Source organism: Aethalodelphis obliquidens, unplaced genomic scaffold (genome assembly GCF_003676395.1).
Source record: "Aethalodelphis obliquidens isolate GAN/ISIS:26980383/991018 unplaced genomic scaffold, ASM367639v1 scaffold3, whole genome shotgun sequence".
Lineage (NCBI taxonomy): Eukaryota > Metazoa > Chordata > Mammalia > Artiodactyla > Delphinidae > Aethalodelphis > Aethalodelphis obliquidens.
In genome coordinates, this window is record NW_020837947.1 from 37,697,161 (window position 1) to 37,715,168 (window position 18,008).

General features: G+C 34.9%; 1 protein-coding gene across 1 annotated transcript in view; it reads left to right on the forward strand.

The window, feature by feature from the left end:
* LOC113605895 (triadin-like) overlaps positions 1 to 18,008 on the forward strand; it is a 118,153-nt gene that overhangs the window by 77,241 nt on the left and 22,904 nt on the right. Inside the window, exons 3-4 of the mRNA XM_027079594.1 lie at positions 1,044 to 1,205; positions 2,250 to 2,282. Of these exons, the coding sequence (XP_026935395.1) occupies positions 1,044 to 1,205; positions 2,250 to 2,282 (195 nt within the window). The remainder of the gene's footprint in view (positions 1 to 1,043; positions 1,206 to 2,249; positions 2,283 to 18,008) is intronic.

Consider the following 18,008-nt stretch of genomic DNA (forward strand, 5'->3'; position numbering starts at 1 on the left):
CAAGTTTCCGTCTTCAGCTAGAACTTCATTTTTGTAGAACATATTGAGCTATACAAATGTCTACATCTCCACATAGAGTTCCAATAGACAACTCAAGTTTAACAAGTTTAAAACTCAGCTACTTAAATATTCTGGGCAACAAACCCGGTTTCTCTCCAGTCCTCCCCATTTCAGTAAATGGCATTTTCATCCTTCCAGTTTCTCAAACCAAAAACCTTGAAGTTATTCCACACCCCTCTCTTTCTCTCACATCCAACAGCCATACTGTCAGTCTATACATTAATTCTATCTTTTAGATACACTCAGAATCTGATCACACCTCACCACACAAACTGGTACCACCCATATAGAAATCACCATCTTCTTTCCCTTGGATTATGGATTATTTCATTTGGCTTCTTACTGATCTCCCTGTTTCCAACCAGGCACTCTTTCAATCTTCAACATGGCAAATGTTACATAAATCAAATCACTTTTTCCTCTGCTCAGACCTTCCAATGACTTCCTATCTCAATCAGAGTAAAAACCTAATTTTGGCATACTTAACCCTTAGAAAGTATAATATGTTGATATAATTCTAGTCCCTTAAGATGTCAAAGGGAGAAGAATCCCTGAAAAGCTTAGTTTTTAAAATTAAGGAAAACATAAATCTAAAAATTTAATTACAGATTGATGAAAAATCAGGTGCAACTTAAACCATATTTCTAGATATATCACCTCTTCAATCAGATCTTAAAGGCTACCCTTAACCCTTCAGAGCAACTTTCATGTAACTAGAATGAGAATAACAACATATTGGAAATCCCTAATGTGTCTGTTTTCTTGCTTGCCTTTTTTTTATTTAATCTTTTATTTCACAAACAATTATATCTCCTAGGATATAAGAAAGGGAAGATTTACAGACTTCAGTTTTTCCTAATTCTATCCATTGAAGTTACTAGAAGTAACTCAAATGTGTTAAAAGAATAAATCAGGAAAAGCAGCTTTTCTTAGTTTCTTTGGGAATGATTACAAAACTTCTCTTTGTTTTTAATTACTTTTAGCAAGCTCTATTTCCAAGATTGGCTCAGATCCTCTAAAACTTGTACATGATGCTGTGGAGGAAACCACGGACTGGGTCTATGGCTTCTTTTCTTTGTTGTCTGACATCATCTCGTCTGAGGGTGATGAAGAAGATGATGATGGAGACAAGGACACTGATAAAGGTACAAAGAGCATAGAAATATATCTAACTGCTAGGACCGATGATTGATACGCATTACAACAGTTTGCTTAAGTTTAAGCACACATGAGCACTTGGGTCAGGCTAAACCAAAATGAATACACTTCAGAGTGCAAATAGCCTATCAACAGGCTGCCAAACTCAGTAAATTGGTCTCTATATGGCTTTCATCTTATAGCTTATCTGCCATTATGGCAAAGATGTCAAATGCTGCATTAGAGTAGCATTATAGTAGAGAGGGACTTATTATACGATCCTACAGAACCACCATAGAAACACATTTATATGCTTCTTCAGGAACAAAAAATGGCTGCTATTTCCCAAGTTTGAAAACTAAATATACGTATAAATATGTTATACATATAATTCATATTTACAGTCAAATAGAGAAAGCAATCCTACTAAAATCACAATGAAAGTTAATTAATTGAATCAAATGGAGGTGTAGAACGGAGGGACACATTCTAAATGTCACAACAATTATGCAACTAAGCTATTTACTCTCTAGAATGTATTGATGATCAAAAGGAAATAACAAACTTAAACCACATGTAAACTGCTATTGAGTGGATGTGAAAAGAACAAAGCGTTGTAATTCTGCTTTTTAGATGGCATTTTTAAGATCAGCCTTACTCATCAGAAATTACATATTCAGCCTTGACTACCAGGAAAGCTCTTATTATTTTAGTCCTTTCTGACTTTGTCTGAATTTGTATTTTTTGGCTCCTGTGAGAGGTCGAGATGAACAATAGAGGACTGAAATGAACATGATATACGAACTATAATGTATAATTTGGATCACTGCCACAATTTTATTGAACTCATAAAAGTGAAACTATCTCAAATAAATGTACATAGGCAAAGTGTATACTTAAAAATTGGAATTTGGAAGGCAAAGTAATATATGAACTACTATAATCAAAACTAATAGATGGCTTTTTAAAAATGAATGAAAGAAAATGGGAAAATAGGCAATATTATGCTCTGCTGAAAGTTTTTCTAATTTACTGTTTTTGCCTTGGTTTAGGAGAAATAGAGGAGCCTCCCTTGAAAAAAAAAGGTTAGTTGTGTTGACCTTTGAAAAAAAATATTTTTCTTTTATGGTAATGTTGATTTTCACCATAACTTAAATAGATTTTACTTTGTTACAGACAATTTATTTTTAATGTAGAGTTTCTGTTTAATGGTTAGATTAAGATTTATAGTTAAGAAAAGAAATACTCGATTCTTTCCAATGAAGCTAATCCCATCATTTTTAAGTTGATTATTTAATAAATACCTTCTTCAGTAGATGTGCAAATCAATCTACACACTGATCAATGTGAATTTGAATTGCAGGAATGAGGGGTGAGTTCTATAGTTTTCTAAATGGCCCAGAAGATGAGGATGCCCATGATCTTTATTATTCTCACTGTGGCCAAATATATAGATTTTAAATTTTTATTCTTTTTCTTATGTTATTGTCAGTATTATTTTTCAATTTTAGGTGATATCTATTGGACAGGGAGCTGAGATAGTGTGGAGGATAATAATCTTGAAGGCACAGGCATATGCAGTCAGTATGTACTATGTGTCATCCCAAAGCCGCAGAGTCATCTGGGTGTGCTTGGTTGTGGTTTACAGGGATTCCTTGAAGGAATAAGCAATGTCGTCAGTCACTGAATGGAATGATCATAAATCCAAAAGATGGGAGCAATATGACTGGGAAAAAGGGGTTATAACTGTGGGGCAAAAGCCTCAGAGATTTTTACAGGAAGGGGTAGGAATTATGTCTAGAAGGAATAATAGGGAGCAAAGGATACCATCCTGAGGTATATTTGGTATGAGATAGAAACATAAAAGCCAGACTTAATACAGTTAGTTATTGCTGCACATGTTGGGCCATAGCTCTTGGGAGTATTTATTACAGAGGAGAACTTGCTGGCCTCTGTTGCTATCTCCCTAGACCTACTGTGAGCAAGCAATAGGATCCAAATTTGGAGCTTCGGCCTTGCCTGACAGATGATGATAACCTCACTGTTTGGGATAAAATCTACTTAGTGTATGTTCATTTGGAAAATTTGTATCTGTAACTTGCCCAGTAAAAGGTAAAGTAGTGAAACTCAAGTGTGGAACCGCCGTTCAGAAATGAAAGTGTTTATGAAGCTATTGAGAGCAGAAAGGATGGGTTGCCCTACTCACAAATCCATGGTGAGAACCCAAGAACTCAAGACATTCTTAAGTCATCAAATCCAGGTATGGAGAATCTAGATTAGTTTATAAACTTCTTGAGGTAAAAAGCAGAGTCTTTTTATAGCTGATCTCCAATGGATACTGCCCAGAACATAGTCAAAGTTTAAGCTAATGAGTTACCAGTGATGGTCTGGAAATTACAGCTTGTATATATATTTATTCCATTTGGATATGGAAGAGTGAAAAACAAATATTTTCTTATTTATAAAATAAATTCTACAAGAATATCATATTAGATCATATTCTCCATAAATCAATATCTAGTATTTAATATAGAATCTGTTCATTGCTTTTTATTTGAATTTTCTGGTGGGATTGTTTTAAAATTAAGTTTTATGAAATGATTAGCATAAATTGCAAATACACGCAAAACTGTTTAATTATTGTTTTTAAATTATTGTATTGCTTTACCAAATCAACAGAAAAACTGTTAAATAGTTGTTTAAGATACTTTTAAAAAATGTCAGTAATGATCATTAGTTAAAGCAGTCTAAAGGATATATATATTTAAAACCATGTACACTAATGTCTAAAAGGAGAATTGACTAAAATCACCTGAATATATTTTCTTAATATTATTATTTACAGAGTTACATGAGAAAGTGGACATTTAAAGCAACATCTTATACATCCTACCTTGGGTACAGAGGCTGTAATAAACATTAGTTATAAAAGAAATATATTTAATTACAATTATTTTTTATTTAAAACCTTTTCTTTTGTAGAGTCATAGAAACAATGAATTTTAAATCAGTATGTGATATTTTACAAAGCATTTCTAATACATATTCTGCTTTTAAAAGTATATTTTTAATGTTATTATTAGGGAAGAGATTCCATGAGCTTATCTCTATCTTATGATGAATTATTTTATAAATTCTATATTTTAAAATTGTGGTTTAAGAAGTTTTTTAGGTTTTTTTTGATAATCTAGAATTATATCCTCTTAAAATATTTGATTTTCACCTGTCTAAATGAGTCTTTATTAGTCTCTTCATTAGTACTCTTTCCCATTCAGACACATTCAATGATATTTAGCCATTTTATATTACCTAATTATCAGGCTGTGACATTGTTTATTCGACTGTCCTGTATCTATATGAAGCATTTTATTTAAATGTGCTTAAAATGTTGGTTTCATTTGTCCAGTTATTGCTATTTTTACCAAAATAAAAATTTAGCTACCTTGTTATTTATGGGTGGAGTTTGCAATTTTAATTTGATATGGAATAACAGTACAGTCAAATAATCTCAGGGTTGCCTGATTGATTATTAAACTGATTATTAATATGGTTGAAATTTTTGAATCTGCTCTTCTGTGGCTTATGTTGTTATATATAAATATTAGCTTTAGGGTATTAAGTGTAGTACCTAGTGTCTTTACATTCTTCATGCATATTTACTTTTCAGCTTGTCAAAATTTTTAAATATTAAATTCTATTTCAAATACTCCATGATGCAGGCTGAAGGCACTGAATCATTGTAAAATATTACATTTTTATTGTACAATTACTTAAAACATAACTATGAAAACCAATACCATTGTAAATTATATATTCTGGAACAATTCTTTGCTATGTAGGGTGGGTGTGCTTTGTTTACCTAGAATCAGCCTGTTGAGTAGCATTCTTCACACCAGGGTACCTATCATGGACATGTTAACACCACACTTTCCAAGGGATAAACGAGTGAGGATAGCATCAAAGGAATCAAATTACATTTGTATTCTTTCCTAAAATTGATCTGCCTGAGAACATATCCAAGGTTATCATAGTAATTCTTCTATGTTACGAGATAAAGAAGTGTCTTTCACACATCTTCACATTGCTAGAATGCCAACCAAAGAGACCAATAGGCCTTCCTGTCCTATCTTGCATATATCTGCTAAAGGAGAGGCATGGTGCTGATACTCAGGTGTTCTGTGTCATGATGGGATGTTCTGAAGTCAGAGATAAGGTAGAGCAGGGAGATGGGAACAATGGCAAGTTTCATTTAATGGTTTTGCCTTTTATTTAGCTGAATAATGTGAAAGAGTGCATTGCTCTTGAGGGAGACTCCCTTGAGAGCAAAACAGAAAGAACATCCATAGGAAATACTGAAAGCTAAAAATGGCTTTTAAAAATTTAAATGTAAGCAGTTCTTTTCAGTTATTCTCAATATTTGTTCCTAGGAAGTGTCACTGGTTTGAAACTACTTTGAAACAATCAAAGCAGTGTAGGTTAGTGACACTAATTCTTTTAAATATAACTGAATATTTCTAAGGCAACCAGACTGTTAACAATGCATTGAATAAACCCATGGATGTCACATTTCTGATGCATTTCAGAATAATTCTGTATTGTTCAAAAAGAAATTTAAAACTTACCTTATGTAATTAATTATATTATGAAATACTTAATCTAACTGATGTCAAACCTTATCATATATCATTTAATATAAAATGTTTAATATTTTGTACCTCCTATTGACAAAAAATTAAATTATATACTATTTGCAGAACCATTTCACTATGTGTATGTATATATATATATATATATATATGTTTGTATGTATATATATACATAATATATTATGTATCATTTATTCATTATATGTTTTTTATTATATGTATTTTCTACCTCCTACTAACAAAAAAACCCCCACTATATGCCAGCTGGCTGCTCAATAAATATATATATGTAAATGTATAGATTTAATATATATTCTACTTTGCCTATAAATTATAAAATTTTATCATGATATCTAACAAAATTATTGGAGTTATTTCTTTTATATTTGCAACTTTAAATATTATTCCCAAAAGTAAAACATCAAAATTTGGTATCCCCCTAACATGTATATTTCAGGAATATCAAATTTTTAAAAATACTCCTAGCTCCATAAACAACTAAAAATTTTACTTATATGGTACCTGACATTAGTTCAAGTAAAATAATGTGCAGCAGAATATTGGTTTGTCTTGTTTTATAACTTATTGTAAAATAAACTTATTATATTAAATCCAAATAATTTAAATATGTTGCAAAATTTATTACTTTCATAATAATTTCCTCAAAATACACACTAAAATTTTTTTTAAACTGAAAAGCAAAAATTATATTTTTTTGAAAAAGGGTAAGTTTGATTTACGTAAGAAATTTGAAAACAAAGGCTGGCTTTGCCCATTAGTTAACATGGCAAACATTTTCAAAGTAAGTGAGCGGCAGCACCAAAGTTTAGATGAAATATACCTAAAGCAAGAATTACAATTGAAATATAAAGCAATATCATTTTATCCTAAATTATTACATTATACAATTTTTATTGAGTTATAATTAACATACAATATTATATTAGTTTCAGGTGTACAAAATAGTGATTCAGTATTTTTATGCATTATGAAATGTTCACTGCAGTAAAACCAATTACCATCCATCACTATACACAGTTACTACAAAATTATGGACTATATTCCCTATGTGTACATTACATTCCTGTGATTTTTTGTTTTATGGCTGGAAGTTTATACTTCTTAATCCCTTTCATCTATTTCGTCTGGCCCTCTCCTTGCACTCCCCCAGTAATCACCAGTTTGTTCTCTGTATCTCTTGGAATCTAAAAAATAAACAAACAAAACAAAGCAGCAACAACAAAAAACAAGCAACCAAATTAAAAAATGGGCAGAGGAGCTAAATAAACAGTGTATTTTAAAACGAAGTTAAAAATATATGTCTATTCAGCATAGGCAGCTTAGCATTTTTCTATTTCTTTTTCAAAAAAAAAGATACTGGTTTCTCACAAACCTAATACGATTTTTCTTTCATAGTTCTGTATTAACATTCATGTGATGTGGACTTTCCAGATTATGTAAACATTCATAAAAGTATAATTTTTACTGGGGATAGAGCTTTTTAATTTTTTGTACTAACATTTCTAAGTGCAACGTAATGGATATACTTATCTCTTTTTACAGTTTATTCTTACTTAAACCTTAGTCTATAATAAGTCTGTATGTAAGAATAATCATTACAGCATTTATGTTCTTTGAAATATGTAATTTTAGGAGACAATAATAGTCTCTTAACAAGAAATTACATTTATAATGTCACTTTCTGACATCTAGCTTTAAAGTTAAGAAAGAATACTTTTAGTCCTTCGGACCCATACATACTCATTTTTTTGGGACGGAAAAATTGATCTTCAATTTTGGGGGCATGGTGGCCTTATGAGCTAAATTATCACTTGCCTTTGTGGAAAGAGCCAAAATCCCCTGTACATTATGTTGAATTTCCTTGCTTTCCAACTACTTGCTCTTTGAACTAAGGAACCATCTTGAAGTTTGAACAGGACCCAAATATGAAGGCTGATATTCTGTGAAATTGTTCTTGATTCATGCCAATGGCAGAGGAAGAAGCTCTTCTTTACTTAGAGCAAAACAAATTACATTCTCCTTATAATCGTGTTTTAAGATTTCCCTAAAGCTCCTGGGGTTGAAAAGAGCCCAGTAAATTTAAACTCAGTTCTTTCATTGTGTATTTTTCTCACTTTATTGAAATCCACATTAGCTCTTTGCAGTCAGGGTGAATAAGGAAGAACCAGGGAATCTGAGCTTCATAAATATTCAAGACTTTAGGATTAGGCCATTCAGAAGGTTGTATCACGTCACTGGGAGTAAGATAGATGGACATGTTTCTGTGCCAGAGATTTCATTACATCCATCTTTGTTGGCAGCTTCGGTGCCTTACCCCAGGCAGAACTTTAAGTGTCTGAAAAATACTGTGAGTGAAAAAAGGAGGGAGAATGGAAAGGTGACTAAACTTGTTAAAATTCGTAGCCTCAGAATACTGGTTACCAGGTTGGCCCTAGTAACACTGTTAAGTAGATACATTAATCTTTGGACTACTCCTCTAAATAAGTCTAGATTAAAACTCAGCTCCATAACTGCACTGCTGCATATTGCCCTCAGGCTGCTCAAGGAACTCACTGCTTTATCTTCTGGTTGTCTTTCCCAATATTGATCAGACCTGTGAGGACAAAGGGCAAAACGCAGAGAGAGCAGACAGTGAGGCTTGGTGATGGGATCAGAATGAAAAAGACTGAGGAGAGATCTGATGAATGATCCAGAGACTTACTTCTCTAAGGAGTTGCAGCTGTTGTGAACCCTGGGCCCAAAAGAGCTCATTTCTATCAAGGCAAGCAAACTGGAACCACAGTGATGGAAATGATACTGGTAACACTGGAGCCTGAAGGAGCAAGCCAATGAAAGCAAGGGATTAAATTTTGGTGCCAACATCATGGAGAATAAAAAGGCTGAGACAGGACTTCCCTGGTGGCACAGTGGTTAAAAATCCGCCTGCTAACGTAGGGGACGCGGGTTGGAGCCCTCGTCCAGGAAGATCCCACATGCCGCGGAGCAACTAAGCCTGTGTGCCACAACTATTGAGCCCGCGTGCCACAACTACTGAAGCCTGGCGTGCCTAGTGCCCATGCTCCGCAATAAGAGAAGCTGCCACGATGAGAAGCACATGCACCACAACAAAGAGTAGTCCCCTGCTCTCCGCAACTAGAGAGAGCCCACGTGCAGCAACAAAGACCCAGCACAGCCAAAAATAAAATAAATTAAAAAAAAAAAGAAAGGCTGAGACAGCTCGACTCAGGCCCAACCATTTTAAGTAGCTCCTGTTGGAGCAAGAATAATCTCAGGGTTGCTGCATTCCTATCTGGAAATAAGATTGGGTGTGTAATTGAGAAGGCTGTGAATGAGAAACTGTTAGGTTTATATGTATTCCAGATTCTTTTCAACTCTGTACGTTCCGTTTTTCAAAATCACGAGAGTTTGGTCTCTTGTGGAAAAAGTAAGTCCAGTTAAGACATCATTTGAATCTGATGCACGGAGTTGAGAATCACTGGTAATTTTTGTTTTGGTTTTTTTTTTTTTTTTAACTACCTAACATGTAGAACAAAAGAAATAGAAATTTTGAACTCTTTCAAGTTAGGTGGAATAGCATATCCCACTTTTAACTCCTGTCCCAATATTTTTCTGTTGAAATGAACATGATATTTGACTGTCAATATTTTATTATAGGCATAATTGTCAATTATATAATGTCAATTTATAGTTGATATATTTTATATAAACATCTGTGGATAAGTTAAGGCAAAGTATTAAAAATGCACAGTGTTTTAAATTTTATTATTATTTAGCTTTACAGTGTTCCAGAAAAACAATATTAAAAAACCCTAACTTATTGGCACCCATATTGATCACTGTAGGAAGAAATGCTTTAAAAATGCATTGGTAACATGCTTTTAAGTTTCCTCCATGTCTTTTCATGGCTTGATAGTGTATTTCTTTTTAGTGCTGAGTAATATTCCATTGTCTGGAGGTACCACAATGTATTTCTTCATTCACCTACTGAAGGACACCTCGGTTACTTCCAAGTTTTAGCAATTATGAATAAAGTTCCTTTAAACAAACAAAAAAACAAACAAAAAAACCCTACTACCTTTTGTACAAGTGTTGCAGCTTACAATACCTTTCACATACATTTTTAAATTTCCACAAATAGTAAAATTCTGCAACTTTCTTCAACATTTCTAATAGAAAGTAAAAAGGTTGAGAAATGCAACATTTTACTGTCCCAAATTTTCAACCACACTCATTTTAGTGTTTGAATCATTTGTGCGTCGTGTCTTAAAGAACTGGTGAGATACTATCTACCACAACTTTCTATATTGTGCAAGAGTTGATAGCTTATAATCTTGCTTAAACATTTATTTTTTAATTCAGTATATATTTATCGAGTGGTTAGTATATACCAATTATTATTGAAAATTTACTGTGGAACAAAATAGACATAGTTTTTGCCCTCATCAAATTTAGAATTTAGTGAGGGAGACAAGTAATAATAATAATAGCCAATATTTTACATGATGCTTATTAGATATCAGGTGCTGCTCTAAATCCTTTACATTTTAACTTATTTTAATCCTCATGTAAATCTATGTGGTAGGTACTATCATTAACCTCATTTTACAGATGAGGAAGTGAAGTTCACACAACTAGTAGGTATGAGAATTAAATTTGAATGAAGCAGATTGACTCAAGCATTAGTTATCTTAAACACTAAGCTGCATTTTAATACATGCCAGTGATGACAATATTTTTGTATAGATCTTTTAATAGCTTATGTATGTCTAGATTTTCTGAATGAAATGCATTTTTTTTTTTTTTTTGGTGGTACGCGGGCCTCTCACTGTTGTGGCCTCTCCCGTTGCAGAGCACAGGCTCCGGACGCGCAGGCTCAGCGGCCATGGCTCACGGGCCCAGCCGCTCCGCAGCATGTGGGATCTTCCCAGACCGGGGCACGAACCCACGTCCCCTGCATCGGCAGGCGGACTCTCAACCACTGCGCCACCAGGGAGGCCCACGAAATGCATTTTTAATTACACTAGAATACTATTGATTTATGCCATCTTTTGTACGACAATTATTCAAATAATCATTTAATGACCATTGCAATCCAGAAATAATGAATACTCTAAATAATACTAATTTTTTATTTTTTCTCAGCAAAAGAATACATTATTATATCTGCTTCTCTTGTTTCCCAGCACTTCACAAGTCTGGTGCTGAGACTAATACCTCTTCAGAGACATTGGACTCTAACCCAATTGCTTATTTGGCATTAGACTTTAGAAAAACAGCCTGATTTAGGAGGGTATATTTTTTGGTTATCACCGTTGAGTTATAAAGCATGAAAACCAGAGTTTAAATTCTTTGAGTTCCTTTAATTAAAAAAATGCATTAAATTGAGTTATTTGTAGTGAGGTGGATGGACCTAGAGTCTGTCATACAGAGTGAAGAAAGTCAGGAAGAGAAAAATAAATACGGTATACTAACACATATATATGTAATCTAAAAAAATAAATGGTTCTGAAGGACCTAGGGGCAGGATGGGAATAAAGATGCAGACGTAGAGAATGGACTTGAGGACATGGAGAGGGGGAAGTGTTAGCTGGGATGAAGTGAGAGAGTGGCACTGACATGTATACACTACCAAATGTAAAACAGATAGCTAGTAGGAAGCAGGGGCATAGCACAGGGAGATCAGCTCAGTGCTTTGTGACCACCTAGAGGGGTGGGGTAGGGAGGGTGGGAGGGAGATGCAAGAGGGAGAGGATATGGGGATATAAGTATACGTATAGCTGATTCACTTTGTTATACAGCAGAAACTAACACAACAATGTAAAGCAATTATACTTCAATAAAGATGTTTAAAAAAATAATAAAATAAAATAAAGCCTAGCATGATGAAGTATTGGTTTTAGAATGGGAGATGAATAATAACAATAAGTATCTAAAAGGAGACTTCTACTCTTTTCTCCACTTCTCATATTCACATATAATTCCCTACAGATAATGAGAAAGGGGATAGGGGAAAACCAGGACTAGTGAAAGAAGTCAGAGTACACTTCCCATCTTCTTTGGAAGTAACTTGCCCCTTCTCTTGAGTGCCCCTCATATCATAATGGACAGAGTAAACACTAGTGGAGAACTGATACATTAGGTAAGGTTACCAATAACTCAGGAAAACAAAGGGATCCTTTTCATTGCTTCCTGACACATTGAGCTAACTGTCACTCTTCATTTATTTTTCCCTTCTCCAGTTATCAAAATTCAAATTGACCATTGTACCTTTAAGGACCTTGGACAGTCTCACACTTGGATTGAGATACTTTGACCTCTGTGCTTTCTAAGCCACAAAACAATCTTTGAGGTTTACTGTTACCAGAATGGCTTATCATTCCAACTAGAATCTGTTGCTGAGACTTATCATGTTCTCAGGTTGGACTCTAACCTATTGGCAAAGCACATACATTTGGAGGTAAATAATGACCACTTTGACCTTCTTTGTCCCTTGTATCCAGAATTGGTTCAGTTTAAGTGAACTGTTCTTAAAGAATGCAAAAGGTTAAATGAAATTTTACCTACTATACATTACTGTTATGTTGCATAAGGTAGAGGCATTTACCTGTCTATAGAAATTATTGAATAACTAGAAGATAGTATTAATATAAGAAATTTTATTTTTCTTTGAAGTTTGCCGAAAACCATAGGGCAATAAATTTCCACTTACTGACTTGACTCTTTTACATTTAATTTTCCATTCTTACACAAATAGTTCTTTGCGGGCAAGAATAATTGAGAGTAAAAAATTAGGCATCGTCTGCTTATGAGAAAAATATCCTTCTGAAGTCTAAATTGGTATCATGCTGTTACTCAATTGGGCAGGAGCCTGAATGGTCATCATTTCCTGGCTAAAGTGTAAGGAGACAGAACTAGCACACTGTGTAGAGGCTACATTGGATTCTTTGGACATCTGTTAGCCAGAGACAGTGACCATAGTGATGTAATACAATCCCCAAAGAAAATGTAATGTTGCAATAAAACATGCAGAGACATTTAATTTATCCTTAAGTTTGAATTGTAGGCGCAGAAAATTTTTCCTTCTTCCTGTCTAGGTTCTATGGCTGGTCTAATAATTAAATTGATATAAGACAGATTAACGGGAGAAAAATAAACATTGTTCATACATACCGGAGCCCCATAAAAATATGAGACTCAAAGGGCACCCAGGTAATTGAGACATATATAAATAACATCCTGAGCTAAGGAAAATAGGAGGGGTCTGAGTATACAAAAGGAAGGAAGGCTATTCACAGGAAGGGAGAGTAGGCGTTTGGAAAACAAAGAGTGTCATGTTATGCAGATAAGTTTCTTGGTATCTCTGGTAATAGCTCTCTCCTTGGTACAGGACCCCTTTCCAATGTAAATTTAGGCAGTTGAGGGGAAGGTTAACAGCTTTTCCTGCTGGGCTTTTTTTTTTTTTTTTTTTGCGGTACGCGGGCCTCTCACAGTTGCGGTCTCTCGCGTTGCGGAGCACAGGCTCCGGACGCGCAGGCTCAGCGGCCATGGCTCACGGGCCTAGCCGCTCCGCGGCATGTGGGATCTTCCCAAACCGGGGCATGAACCCGTGTCCCCTGCATTGGCAGGCGGACTCTCAACCACTGCGCCACCAGGGAAGCCCCTGCTGGGCTTTGATTGCATTTAGCTGAAAAATAATCCTTATGCCAAAGAGATATATTTTGAGGTAGTGAAATCTGCTCCCTTTCAGAATCATCAGAAATAAATTTCTTTTGTCTTCTGTAAGCAAAGAAATGTATGTGTGTATGACTTTACAAGGTTAGCTGTGCTTGTCTGCACTTCCTGTACAGAGATACTAAGAGTCTTCAAGTGATCATCAGTTAAAAATAGTTGATGATGTTCCTGCAAAACAACGTCTATGTAAGTCATTATATTTCATCATGAGCTGTAGAGATTTGTGTCTGTGTGTGTGTGTGTCTGTGTGTGTGTGTGTGTGTGTGTGTGTGTTTTAATCCACAACTCCCACTTACAAGAGATCTGAGTGGATCTGCCCAGAGCAGTGGGGCTGTCTTAGTTTACATAAAGCTGAAGTGCAGAATCAGGAAAATAGAAAGTTGGGACTATTCTTGAGACTGTGAAATTGAGCAGGACCCTGGGGGAACTTTCGAGGTACAAAAGCCCCAGCCCCCAAAATTCTGAAAGAGTAGAGGAATCTCAGCACGTGTTTCCTGCCAGGATCCTTGTACCGTGGTTTGTACCCAAAGCACAGAATCCCCAGTGCCTGCTTTTGTTGATGTCTATAGAAAACGCTGGCTGGTCTGGACACATTTGCCCCAAATTCCAACTGTGCGCGAAAACTTCAGAATATTTTAAAAGTTCAAATTTATTTTCTCTTAGGAGCAGGAAGAAAATACTCCTTGAAAGGGTGTTAGCAAAGGAAGGTGAGGGTAGGGAGAACCCTAATTTGGATCCTCTTTTAGTTGAAATGCAACCTTTAAGAAACTTTTGACAACCATTGACCAGAACTTTATGTAAATTGCTTCCCTATATATCAGCTGTTTTTGGAAGAAAAACCCATCCCTGCAACCACTTCTTAAAACTGTCTTGATTTTTCAGCAATTTAAACTATAATATAGTTCTGTGTAGAGAATGTCACTGTAGTTTTGGGTGTATATGTGTGTGGGTGCTGATAATTTTGTATTTTCATTGGGAGTGGAAAAGGAAAACAACTCAAGGTGAAAAAATTATTCTTAAATATTCATTTTTATAAAACTTATTAAAGAATTCTGTTATAACAAAAAAATAAACACTCTGAAATATATTGTCATCATTTTTTATTTATTTTTATTGAAGTATAATTGATTTACAATGTTGTGTTAGTTTCAGGTATACAGCAGTGATTCAGTTTTATATATATATATATATATATATATACATGTTCTTTTTCAGATTCTTTTTCCTTACAGGTTTTATAAACTGTTGAGTATAGTTCCCCATGCTATACAGTAGTAGGTCCTTGTTGGTTATCTATTTTATATATAGTAGTGTGTATATTGTTAATCCCACAAGAAAAATCTCTAATAAACAACCTAACCTTACACCTGAAACAACTAGAGAAAGAAGAACAAACAAAACCTAAAGTTAGTAGTAGGAAAGAAATCATAAATATCAGAGCAGAAATAAATTGAGATGAGGAAAACAATAGAAAAACTGGTTCTTTGAAAAGACAAAATTGATAAACCTTTAGCCAAACTCATCAAGAAAAAAAGGGATAGGGCCCAAATCAGTAAAGTCAGAAATGAGAAAGGAGAAGTTACGACCGACACCACAGAAATACAGAGGACCATAAGACACTACTATAAACAACTCTATGCCAATAAAATGGACAACCTAGAAGAAATGGACAAATTCTTAGAATGGTGCAATCTCCCAAGACTGAACCAGGAAGAAATAGAAAATATGAACAGACCAATTACAAGTACTGAAATTGAATCTGTGATTTTAAAACTCCCAACAAAAAAAAGCCCAGGACCAGATGGCTTCACAGGCGAATTCTATCAAACATTTTGAGAAGAGTTAACACCTTCCCTGTTGAAACTATTCCAAAAAATTGCAGAGGAAGGAATACTTCCAAACTCATTCTGTGAGGCCATCATCACCCTGATACCAAAACCAGACAAAGATACCACAAAAAAGAAAATTACAGGCCAACGTCACCAATGAACATAAAAATTATCATCATTTTTTAAAGTCTAATTCTCCTTTACTTTCGTCTATTTTTATTTTTGCTTAAGTGAAACTTATTATGAAGTGTAACCAACCTTCCTGGACTTACCTCCCACTTTAAGGTTACCTCCCTTTCGTGTATTTGGGGAAAAGTGGAGGGAATATGTTTCCCTCCTGCCTTTTCCTGAGTGGTGATCTGCATCCCAATCTTTTTGAGATTTGTCTTCTTTCACTTTATGTTTTTCCCCTCCAGGATGGATCCCTGCTCATTACAATTCTGGTCATAATCTAGAGCTCATTCCCTTTTGGTTGGCTGCTGCTGGGTGCATAAGAGCTAAGGCTAAGGGGAACCCAGGTTTCTTCTACTACTGTTATTTTTTTCTGTTCTCTGATGTGCAAGCTTTCACCTACCTCGCAGGAAACCCCATCATGAACCAACATGGATTGTCTAATTCCATAAACCACCACCTTGTCTAAACAGTGTATTTCCCCAGTTAAGTTAGGCTAGGAGGCTCTGACAGGATTACCCAGGCAGAATGGCCTTTTGAACCTAATCCTTCAGAAGATTCTAACTCGTGTCTGATCTTCCTGTATGAGTTCTAGAATCTCTCTTTTATTCCTCTGAGTACCCAGTGGATATCTGTGGAATATAAACACACACACACATACACACACACACACACACACACACACACACACACACACACACACACACACCTCTAAAGGAAAAATATTATTCTCAATGACAGATTTAAGGCCTTTTTCAATCACAATAGATGTAACATTTCATATAAATTTTTAATTTAGAAAATTTCATCCCATTTCTATATTCAAGTTAATCCCTAACCGGAGTAAGAAATTATTTCTTAAGGATGATTCCCTTAGCACATGCAAAGACTACTCTAAATCTTTGGCATTTTACTTACTTTATCAGGCTGAGTTATACAAGGCCCCAATCTTCTCCATAGCTTCTGTTTGTTTAAATAGGAGGGAGGAAGCAGAATGGTATTGGCAGGGGAGAATTCTGAGGGTTTTTTTAAATTAACTTGTAGAAGATTTAACCCTGTAGATGACCTGAAAATGTCATTTGCCCACCCCTAGGACCAGACAAATACTGTCTATAACTAGTATAATGTGAGCCACATATGTATTTAAAATTTTTTGAGTAGCCACATTAAAAAAATGTAAAAAGAAAAATACAAAATTAATTTTAATAACATGTATTATTTAACCCCAAATATCAGTCAGGGCTTAACCAAAGAAGCAAAAGTAGGAAATTATACAGGTATATTAAGACATTTATTACAAGGAATTGGCCTGTGTGGTTGTGGGGACTGGCTGAGCCAATGAGAACCCATAGGACAAGCAGTCAAGAAGTGAAGATCATGGGTGAGCTGGAGCCCACGGGCATGGACCAATGCTGTCATCCACCCAAAGAATTTCTTCCCTCTCCCAGGAAACCTCAAACTTGTTTTTGAGACCTTCCAGTGGAATCAGACAAGCCCACCCAGATGATCCAGAACCACCTTATTTAAAGCTAATGAACTAGGCATTTTAATTACATATGCAAAATACCTTCACAGCAACTTCTAGATTAGTGTTCATTTGAATGATTTGGGATAGTAGCCTAGCCAAGTTGACATATAAATAAAACCATCACACTCAATATGTCCAAAATAATATCATTCTATATGTAATTAATATAAAAATTATTAATGAGGTATTTTACATTCTTTTTAATATTAAGTCATCATAATTCATTATGTACTTACACTTATAGCACATCTCAATTTGGACTAACCACATATCGTGTCTTTAATATGTACACATGTCTAATGGACACTGCATTGGAAAATGTAGGTCTAGACAGTGACAAAGAGTGATTGGACTGTTGCTCTAAAGATACAAGTTCCCAACAGGAGTCATTTCACAATATCTAAAGACATTTTTTATAGTCATGACTGGGGATGGGGATGGGGGCTAGAAGCATCTAGTAAGTAGGGATGCTGCTAAATACTCTACAGTGCACAGAGTAGCCCCACTCCACCTCCAAATAACAATTTACCCAATCTAAAAAGTCAATAATGCTAAGATGAAGAACCATGCTTTGGAGTAGGATTTGGAGACATAGGGAGGCGATTACTAATAATAATAATGAGGAGAAGGAGAGAAGCTGGAAGCTGGATGTTTCTAAGCCCTTGGGATATCTTTCCTAGTACCTTGAAGCCTTTTTTTCACAAATGTAATTGAATATCTTAACTCTTTTGTATCTCTATTGCCATTTTCAAGGTCAAGGATGAGATAAGGGTAGAGGAGTGGCCTTATAAATAGTATGACTGATTAATGGGGAAAATGAGGGGAGGAAATCTTCACAGTGGTGATTATCTCTTTAACTGGTGAATGAAAGTCAGTAACTGTCTT